The sequence below is a fragment of the Perna viridis genome, chromosome 1 (genome assembly GCF_037379345.1).
Source record: "Perna viridis isolate PV_CMFRI_1.1 ecotype Kerala chromosome 1, ASM3737934v1, whole genome shotgun sequence".
NCBI lineage: Eukaryota > Metazoa > Mollusca > Bivalvia > Mytilida > Mytilidae > Perna > Perna viridis.
The window spans coordinates 44,265,541-44,276,806 of NC_142445.1; the positions used below are offsets into that span (position 1 = coordinate 44,265,541).

General features: G+C 34.1%; 1 protein-coding gene across 1 annotated transcript; it reads right to left on the reverse strand.

The window, feature by feature from the left end:
- Positions 1-725: 725 nt before the first annotated feature.
- Positions 726-9,691, reverse strand: LOC148628919 (carbonic anhydrase 4-like). The gene is made up of 9 exons (XM_088571572.1): positions 9,616-9,691; positions 8,533-8,559; positions 6,949-7,101; positions 5,259-5,410; positions 3,022-3,114; positions 2,161-2,227; positions 1,644-1,804; positions 1,248-1,313; positions 726-770 (listed from the first exon to the last, which is right to left on the reverse strand). The coding sequence occupies exons 1-9, from the start codon at positions 9,689-9,691 to the stop codon at positions 726-728; spliced, it is 840 nt and encodes a 279-aa protein (XP_088427698.1).
- Positions 9,692-11,266: the final 1,575 nt, after the last annotated feature.

The window sequence follows — 11,266 nt, forward strand, 5'->3', positions numbered from 1 at the left end:
ATTGGTATAAACCATGCGGTGAGCATATATAATTTTATTGCATTTCTTTTTTCGTTATGTTGTTTGTAAAATCGTCGATTGTCCATTGCGCTTATCAGAGACTCATAATTTGCCCGTATTACGTATAACGAGTACCGAAATATAATCGATTTTTAAGAAGGGTCCATGGAGGACTCAGTCGGGGAGTTTCTTTAAAAAAATCATCAGTTAAAGATCGCATTAAAGTTTTCTAATTATGAATGTTTGCAATGGTAAAATGCATAGAAAGCACTATAAACTTTAAAAAAGTCTTTGATCTATGCATAATTTGAAAGAACTTTGAACAAATGGTCTTTCACTCTTGATTCAAAAAAATACATCGGATCAAATATGGTGGAATATTTTTTTCCCTGTTTCACCCATACCATAAGTTCTGCCTGGTTTCTACATGGAAAGTCTCTTCATATTGTTGTAAATGTAATATCATGTAATATCATGTACATCTACATATGCTACTGATAAGCATTGTAATTATTTTGCCATCCTACGCCGGTGATTAAGGATGCACCTGACTTCCTGAAAGATTTCCCGCCATTTTACATAGTTTTCTACAGATTTCATAGGAGAAACCGATTCTCCTTCAGTTCTTCCTTGATTTCAACTGTTTATCCACTCTCTGTGGTAAAATTAAGATTATAAACGTGCTCGCTAAAGCTTATACTTATTATGCCTCAAATGGACCTTAATTATAAACCGTTAATCTTCTTCACATCACCAACTTTAGGTTGATACTGGAAAGTACTGAGATAACTTTTTAAAATAATAAATAAAAACCATTACTATAACAATATCTTGCTCGAAAAAAGTATACTTCAATCAATTAAAGACATTTTGCGAACGAAAGGTTTAACATAAATCAAAATGTTTATTTAACAAGAACTTACATATGCAACAAAATAAATGATGATGCTGTTTATATATAAGATTAATACCTTTTAGATGATATTCTACAGATTTAATATATTAAATCCCCCCCAAAAAGGATTGTCATCATGAAATATTATATTTATAATATTTTTTTTTCAAAACAAATGATGACGATCATAGACTTGCATTGGGAATCATGATATCTTCTACATATTGCGCTCTATGACAAAAAAGTTTAAGCAATATAATGTCACAACCGTAAGTATTGTAAAGCTAGGACTAATCAGAATGGCCGAGTTTTCGAAAGAAACGTGGACAGTGCGTGCTCCTAAATCCTGTACCATTCGATAATTTTTCCCAATAAGCGTGGTTCCGTTGTCAAGATATGTGGCTCTGATTAGGTTCATCTACAAAGAGAATGTTGTCTTAACAATATATGACTCACTTATTTAGAATAGATATTTTGATTATGTGCCTGTATTTTTTTCCCAAATATATGAATTCAGTTGTTACATCTTTAGCTATCTTTAACATGACAGATACATGCGCACTTGCATTGTCGATTTTGCTAACATCAACTGCTACAGACAAACATGAAATACAACAAATCAGGGTAGTTCATTAAAGAACTTTGCGATTCAAACCCGAATAATTCAGTCCAACTCCGTTTCTCTTCTACTCTCATCTTGACAGGGATGAGCTGGGATAGGGTGCCAGGCTAATATAATCTAAATTACCTGTGTCTCTGAAATCTTGATTTTGTCGTCAAACACAGTCCATTGGACCACTTCACCACACGTTGGTGTGGTCAGGCTTCCACTGTATCGATAATATTTGGTCAAGCTAATACCCGTGAATAAACTATTAATTGCTGGTCCATTTAAGGAAGTACTGTCATCTGCAAGTTAAGATAATTCCTTTATTTTCCTTACACCATCTTTATTTACACAATAGTGAAAAAAATAACAAAAACGGATTAAAATATATTCATAAATCTCAAAAACGATATATCTGATCTAGTGACCCGTATGTAGTTGTATGATAAGTGTGTACCGACTATTTAGAGAAAAGAGCAAAAACTACCTGCCATAGCAAAACTCTAAACAAATCAACTGTAACCAGAAATCTATGCATATTAATATCCATGTATTTTGAACCTTGTAAATCCTTCAGTTTATAAGAGGTTCGGTTTAGGCAAGTTTCACTTGTACTTGCACAAATGATCTTAAAATGAGATTGAGAACCTAAGAATACCTTTATTAGGTACACTCGATATCTCCTGTAGAAAGAAGTTCAGTGCTGCATTGTCACTACTCTGTATCTGAGATAATAACAACAATATTAGACCAAGCACATTAAATAAATCAGCAGAATATTGTATGTCTGAACCTATCAACATGCCGTAAAAATCGATAATTATCATACATTTCAGCCAAAAAAAGCAACATTTTATCTTATTCGTAGCAAAGTTTTGTTTCGAGACTGGGCGCTACTAAATTAACTGTAAACATGCATACAAAATAAATCGTATGTATAGTGAAAAAATGTTGGACTAGGTCGACATGTGTGATTTTGTGTATTCGTTTACTCTTACTGATGAGAAGGCCCAAATTATTTGCATGGAAGAGTCATGAAAATCTAACATACGGAACCTGTCTTTGAATATTTTTATTCTTATTTTCATTCGTTGTTGCATACAGTAGTTTAGTTGTACACAATGAGTGTACAATTACTTTTACTGTCTAAAATCTCAGCGGTTGAATTAGTGTTGCATAACCAAGACCCTTAAAATTGCAACTGTGCATGTGCGATTTGTTTTGCCGCCGTCCAATTTACGTGTGACAGCTAATTGTTGATAGATTTTTTTTTAAAAAAAAGCTTGTTACCGCGTTGCGTTGATGCTGAATGTCACAACTTTTTAAAAAGCTTAAATTATGTCCTCTTATAATGTCCTTTATTGGTTAAATCGTGATTTCTTTTAGAAATAAAATAAAATAGAAGCATTTGAAATGCCCAAGAAATAGTACAATGATAATGGTAAAAGCCCACTTTGAACCTTGATCTCAAGTTGAATAAAACTCGCTTTTTTTTAGATTTGTAATGTTTAAGTTTTACCTCAAAAAGAAACCCGAGAACTGCAAGTCCGTCAGTAGCTGCCGCGGCTGTTGATATATCACCATGCGAGTTACCGTAGTGGACAAAATGAATCTAAACCACATGCATGTAAAAGAGTAATCATAAATGCTTTCAACAATAACTTCTTTATAAAGATTTGTGTGAAGTAAAACGCTTGTCATTCAAGAATATTAAATTCGAGGACAGAGTTTGATAAATAATGAAAAGGGAGGCCTACACGTAATTATGCCGCAGTATCAGGGTCAAAAATACGTCTTTATGCATATGCTTAAATAATAATGCATATGTTAAAATCGAATTCTGTATATGCTAAATTATTGATTCGAATTAAGGTTATGCTTAAATGTTTTAGTGTAAAGAAAAATTCGACTTATACCTATGTATAAATGTTTAAGCACGGGCATAATAAGAAATGTGTATATGCTAAAATATTGAAGCATATCCTTAATTCAAATACAGCTCATTCTAAAATAAATTATTTATGCATATGCATAATTCGAATTATGCCTATGTATAAATAATATAGCATAGGCAAAATTCAAATTTTGCATATGCATATATAATTTAGCATATACAAATTCAATTTACGCATATGCATAAATTGAATGAAGCATATGCTTAAAGAGTAATCAAGGGAACCAAGGCTATAGCGGTAATCAAAAGAATGTAATCCAGGGACAAAGACCAGACATGGAAAACAGACATTCACAACAAAGAACATAAAGTAACTAAAATCATACATACAAAGTAACAAAAGTAAATGAGCAACTCGGACTCCACTGAAAATTGGGAGCATGGACCAGGTGCACCGGTAGGGTAAGCGTCCTCTGCTTTTCTAGAAACACCCGCCGAGTTGCTCATAAAAAGTCAAGTCCGGGGTAGACAAACCAGGAAAGGAAAACTATGACCCGTTGAATACATCAGTTTTCATGGTGCTGATGGATACACCGTAACGATCCACGAGTTCATGATGATGACCATAAAACTTCTGTAGTGATGACTTCAATCTTGTAGCAACATAACCCTGTTCCAGAAGCCTATTTGTTAGAGTTCTAGCGCTATACAAAAAGTCTGCGTAGTTTCGGCAAGCTCTGGCATAACGTATGAGTTGTGATATGAACACTCCATACGCAGGAGCCGAAGGGATGTTGCCACAGATGAAAGGGAAGTCAACAATTCTGAATGAAAAGTCATCACGTTTGTCGTAAAGTTTGGTCAATAGTTTTCCTTTACCATCGATTTCTAAGTGTAGGTCAAGATATGAGGCTGACTTCACAGCGTCTGTAGTGTCCTTTATCTCAAGTTCTTTTGGGTAGATGCGATGTATCAAATCCCCGAAATTAGGATTGTTTAAAGATAACACGTCATCTATATAGCGGAAACTGAGATTGAAGGATCTAGCCAAACGATATTCTTTCTTTCTGATCAGATCAGCTATAAAGTCAGCCTCATAAGAGTGAAGGAATAGGTCAGCAAGTAAAGGAGCACAATTTGTTCCCATTGGAATGCCGACCGTTTGTTGAAAAACACGTCCACCACACTGGACAAATATGTTGTCGATTAAAAAATTCCAGCATTTTGTAAACATCTTCCTCTGTATATTTGGAAGATGATTTGGAATTATTTCTTACAAAGTATGAGGAATCTCTACCAAGAACTATGTATTTGTATCTAGGTGTACCATCTTTTTTGGAAAAACAACGATGTATAATGTTTTTAAGTCGGGATTTTAACTGAGTATGGGGAATAGAAGTATACAGTGTTGACAAATCATAGGTTTTAATGCTATTATATTCAGATAATAGTCTTGAACTGATTGTCTCCAAAAGATCTTTCGAATTTTTCAGGATCCGCATTGAATTAATACCACTACGGGAGTAACAAGTGTTGTGGTAGGACTGTAGACCCTCTTTGACAGTTGTGAGTATAGAAGTTAAAAGTTTTGAAAGAGGTTTGGTGGTACATTTTGCAGATCCAGCTATGAAACGTTGTTTGTATGGTTTCTTGTGAAGTTTAGGAAATATGTACCAGCTATTCTTTAGACCATATTACATATTCCAGATGTCAGATACACAATTAAGTTTTTTTTTTTTTGTTTTTTTTTGTTTTTGTTTTTGTTTGTTTTGTTTTGTTTTGTTTTTATTCTTTTTTATTTTGGTTTTTCATTTTTGTTCAATACATTAAATTGATAGTGTGTGAACGTCTATGTTACCTACTTCTAATGGATACTGATTTCCGTTTATCGTATGTTCCGACCCTTCGGATGATATGTTACTAAAATGTATATGAAACTGAGCCAGTATGTAATCATCCGGAACAAGGCCTCCGCCAGACACTTTAACGTTGGAATTGGCTATATCTACCTGTACTGCAAAGAAGCAAGGCACAACTTTATAAATTTCAGATTTCTAAAGCCGAACATTTTTTGCATCAACCTTTATGAAAAAAAACTCATAAGTATGGAAACTTGTCAATGAAATTTTCAATACAACTTATGACATAATACAAGAAGAAAGGAAATAGTAAGTTGTTAAGATTCGTATAGTGCATGTTAAAATAAAAATAATATTTGTATTGAAATAACTTTTGTCAGATATTTCGATTTGTTTTACCATGGGTGAATTGTCTTTTCTAAAGACAAAGACTATCCTACATACAAGTACTACTTTTAAAGTCAGACGTCATTTTAAGACCGCAGAATTTTCTGCATTCAACAACTTTCTGCATTCAACCAATTTCTTTTCAACTTACTTGTATGCTGACAATAGCATGCTAATGCTTTTTAATCACCACTGGTATAGTCACGATGCAATTTAAGAGGGAGGTTTAGCGCGCTATAAAATCTAGATTTAATCCACCATTTCGTTTGAAGTGCCTGTACCCAGTCAGAACCATGCGGCACCAGCGGCTTCAGTGGTGTAATATCTATTTTGCAAGATTTATTTTGGACTTGACTTGATTATGAATCGGATTAGTGTTCGGTAATTTTGTTGTAAAGATAAAGGATCCCATTATATATATTATATTAGATGTATTGACTTTACCTTGGTACATCCACTGTCATTGGTTGGTTTGGTCATAAGGATCCCATATATTAGATGTTCTTACATTAGAAACATTGCTCACTCTACACGTTGACGTACTCCCAAACAGTTAGAGTGGGGAAACGCTCTCGGACCCACGTGGGGTAAGGGAGTAAGCCAGAGCGTCAACATAGCAGCCCAGCCGCTAGTAGGATCAACTCTGAGTTCTTCGGTCAGATATCCCGAAGGCTGGGCTCCGCTACCTTTTACTACTAACTGGCATTACTAACAGAATCCTCGTAAAGGGCGGGGCGGTCGTGCGAGATCCGTAAGGATAGTCAAGACCGTAAAAACCCCCAATCATCATTAAAAACGTGAAATTACTTCTTGGTTCATTATTGGTTGGTTTGGGCATAATTAACGAAGAGAAAGGATCCTATAGATGTATAACAGAAGAACCGTAAAGTTACTTATGTGTCCATTATTCTTTATCACAGTATACTGGTTAGTGTGGTCGTAAGGATCCCATCCCATAGATGTATTACAGTACAAACGTGAACTTACTTGGGCGCCCATGATTTTTGTCACATAATAATGAGGCGTCTATTGTTCTTTATCACATAATAATTATTATTGTAGTCATAAAAACCCCATCCCATAGATGTACAAGTATAATAGTAAAACCCTGAATTTTCTTGGGCGTCGATTCTTCTTTATCACACAATATAGGTTCGTGTGGTCGTAAGAATCCCATCCCATAGATGTAAAACAGTTAAACAATAAACTTACTTATGTGTACATTATTCTTTATCACAATATACTAGCTGGTGTGGTCGGAAGGACCCCGCCCCACAGATGTATAAAAGTAGAACCATAAACTTACTTGTGTGTCCATTATTTTTTATCACGCTGTATTGATTTGTCTGGTCATAATTAGTAAATGTAAAGGATCCAAGAGATTTATTTACAGTTGCGCTGCTAGGTATGAAGTTAATTGGTGATTGTTTTGCACCACTACTACATGTTCCTGTCCAATCTGTACCGAAAAATCAAATAACAAGTATATTTAAGAAAAAAAACCGACACGGTAAAATTTTATTCTTTTTACTTATAATTTAATTTCTACATTTCATTCAAGAAATAACACATGGCACGCAATTTCAATTGTAGATACAGTTTTTTCGAACGCCAATAAGTTATCAGTATTTGGCCAATCGGGAAACAGAATTGCGATCAAGTGACTTGCATTTCCATGGCAGAGCGTCTTAAAGGTCAAAGGGTAAAAAAGCGAAACTACACCAACTGCGTCGGAAAAAAACCTTCAAACGAGTATATATTATTGTTAAACGTATTTTTACAGTCTTAACTTCCCCAAATTATCAAGATCTAAATAAATTTTATTAAAACAACAATTTTCATAGTCTTTAGCTCATAAAACACAAAGAAGTCTGCTTAATTCTATTATCAACGTAACTAGAAAGCACTTACTTTTTGTTTCCATGTTTACACGCGTGCATCATTCACGTGTATGTCAAAACAAATATCAGGTGTACATCAACCAATACGAACTTTTCATCCATATATAGTTCATTAAAAACCATATTCGTGTATTTATGGTTTTTCTTTTTGTTTGATTCGAGTTAAAAAAAAATGAAAAAAGTAAAATCATGTCTGTTGAGTGTTGAATATTATTTATAGCAGTCGCGTGAGCTGAAAGATTGGCAAAACCTGTCAGCACCATCCGAGAAAAAATAGATCTTCTATCGACATTCACAAGTTTGAATTATCGAATATGGATTTTTATTCAATATTTCAAACGAGATGGCCATATGAGAACTAGGGAGCAACCATTTGATTTTTAGTGAGGGGTGGGCTACGATCAAATTTTCTATCCGCCTTTTTTTTGAGAAAATTTAGGTGTCTTTTTTTGAAATAACTTGCTTTCAGATCTATTCGGATTCTTGGTTTTCTTGAACATAACGGTATTTAATGCGAATTTAATTCATAGCTTGGAAGCATCGAGAAACTGGTTTCAGTCTGACAAGAAGTCACGTCTTCCGGAACTTCCCATACAAAGTTCTATATTTTCGTATCTTGTCTTCAATAACTACTTAATATCAGGTACGTTATTTTTGTTTCCAACATGCAATTAGAGTAAGTCTTTACTTATTCATATTAGCGACAAGACGTGTTATGAGGCGTTAAGAAGTAAAAGGAAGAGGGGGAAACGCATTAAGAAGATTTTTAAATATATCTATATATTCAACTTCGTCCTTTACAGGTTACACCTTCCTCATATTAAATCTGTAATTTCCATTCTGGACAACATAGCCCGTATGCTTGGGAAAATTCGTTCCGTTTCTTACTGGTACCTAAGTAGCGTTTCATTATTTAAATGACGTTGGTGCATTTTTTAATCGGTAGTAATTTACACAGTGCATGATAACTTCGAAATTTATTGCTTTACCTGCGCCGTTACTATCATAGTTGTAACCTAAAAATAACAAATACATTCAGTCATAATGTTTTACAAGAAGATAAAGTATAAGGATAAGTCTTGTATTTTATGGTAGAGAATATCATCATTCCATCCTGTATTATGAAAACACGGAGTCGAGGCCCTTTACTATATGCTAATATAAGGCAAGCTGTTGTGGAATTTATTCGCCATTTATCGATATCAATAAATTATTTAATAACATGTTAATAAATATCTATTAACGTGCTGATAGATTGTACAATTTATTGATATCAATAATTTATTATTAACGAGTGGAAAAATATTTGTTAAGATGTTGATAAATCATTTATTGGTATCTGTTTTTAATGTGTGAATAAGTAAGTCATATTTATTGATATCAATAATTAATCCTTAGTGTAAATAATTCATTTATTGATATCAGTAAATAGAAAATAAATTTCATAACGGCGAGCCATACCAATCGAACCAATACGACTGTAATACAAGACTATAACGGCGAGCCATACCAATCGAACCAATACGACTGTAATACAAGACTATGAATGTGACGCACCTTCTCAGGAGTTTGGTTTCCCTTATTGTACACTAAACTGTATCATAACCTGTTCCATGACGAATCCGCAGATTTATCAAAGATGCGCTTTAGCCAAGGTTCCCAATTTTTCCTTAAGAAATATGTGAAAATGCTGTCTTTGACACAGCTACAAGAAAAATAATTTATTTTCTGGAAAACAATTCAAAGCCATGCACTTATAAGCCATAACATCCTTTTCTCCATCCCGTTATATTTTCGTATCACTTACTGATATGGAAGTCATATGAATAGTTATGCACGGTCGAAACTAAGTTTTCGCAAAAATGAAACTTCCGCTAGTGCATTTAGTAGGAAATATTACGCAGCTGTATTTCAAACAATCGACAAGCGAGACATTTCCCATATCTTTGAAAATCTCTCGAAAGTTTTCCCTCCTAATGCTTTCACTAAAATACTTCTTCGATAAAAAAATTATGCTTTCCGTAAAAAAATATATATGTAAATAAATATATATTTGGATATTTCCAACTTACCTTCACAAATGATAAACAACAAAAAGGCAAAGATAACGAAATAAATATTAATTGTTTCCATCTCCAAGTTCCTCATGTCGTCTATTTTCTTTATGATCGTGCAGCAGCTTTTAAATGGACCTGTTACTAAGCAGCAATACAAAATCTCAGTGTTTGAAAGTACTGTCTTCCGTTCAATTGATATATTAAAAGGACATTAAAAGATCTAAATCGTAAAAAAACGCATGAATTTGACCTCCTCTTACATTTTTAAATACTCGGTAAATTAATTGAAACACATTATCACATAAAGGCACAGTCATCTGATTTTGATGGGGACTCGTGGCGTTTTGATTCGGGCAGATAAGTTTTTTTATTGCGAATCAGAAAATGTATTTATTTGCAAATGATACATCACTAGATAAACGATGCAGTTAAACAAGATGGTCAGCATAATTTTCTATTTATTTTTCATGTTTATTTACAAAACTGCCAGCCACCTCCTCAGAATCAAATAGTCGTCCCTATTTAATCATATTTCGATTGGTACAAGTTGAGATGTTTGTTGTTTTGTCACCACAGTTATATATCTTGGTGACAAGTCTGACAATACATTTTGAAGAAATGTTCAACTCATCTTACGTGTTATTGCATGTACGTGTGTCATTTTAATCTTTGCGAGGAAAACATTTTCGGCATCGATAGTTTTTATTGCTTGATTACATGAATAGTAAGGTGTAGTCGTTGGAAAGTGTTGGGATTATATGACTGTTTAGTTTTAAGCATCAGTTATGCCTGATCAGATCTAGTCGGTAGTGCTGTGAATATATGACTGGTTCAATCTAGTCGGTTGGTGTTGGGATTATAGGACTGGTTAGTTCTAGGCATTAGGTATGCCTGATCAGATCTAGTCGGTAGTGCTGTGAATATATGACTGGTTCAATCTAGTCGGTTGGTGTTGGGATTATAGGACTGGTTAGTTCTAGGCATTAGGTATGCCTGATCAGATCTAGTCGGTAGTGCTGTGAATATATGACTGGTTCAATCTAGTCGGTTGGTGTTGGGATTATAGGACTGGTTAGTTCTAGGCATTAGGTATGCCTGATCTGATCTAGTCGGGTAGTGCTGTGAATATATGACTGGTTCAATCTAGTCGGTTGGTGTTGGGATTATAGGACTGGTTAGTTCTAGGCATTAGGTATGCCTGATCAGATCTAGTCGGTAGTGCTGTGAATATATGACTGGTTCAATCTAGTCGGTTGGTGTTGGGATTATAGGACTGGTTAGTTCTAGGCATTAGGTATGCCTGATCTGATCTAGTCGGGTAGTGCTGTGAATATATGACTGGTTTAATCAAGCCAGTAAAACCAGGGATAGTTATAATAATCAAACATTGCCAGGCAATGGTTTGCTCATTTTTGCTAGAAAAAATATATGTACGTGTAACAAAACTTTTCACCAAAAGTGGGTTTCTGTACTTCCATGTCCTCATTATTATACTTAAAATACTTGTATATTTGCATGAATTTCGAGTACAGTTATGTCTTAAACTTTTTAACATATTGCGTTCATCAAAGACACCGTTACATTTTTTTCATTGATGTATACAGTGGTTTTATCAGTGGTCATCATTTAAAAGATGTTGTGAGAAGAAAACAAAATTGTAAACCGA

Excerpts from the sequence above, each read along its gene's own strand:
- LOC148628919 (XM_088571572.1), bottom strand. The coding sequence starts at position 9,691 with ATGAGGAACTTGGAGATGGAAACAATTAATATTTATTTCGTTATCTTT. Across the intron at positions 1,805-2,160 it reads ATCGAGTGTACCTAATAAAG|ATGACAGTACTTCCTTAAAT; the intron begins GTATTCTTAGGT and ends CTTAACTTGCAG. Across the intron at positions 771-1,247 it reads TTGGGAAAAATTATCGAATG|TATCAACCTAAAGTTGGTGA; the intron begins GTACAGGATTTA and ends AGTACTTTCCAG.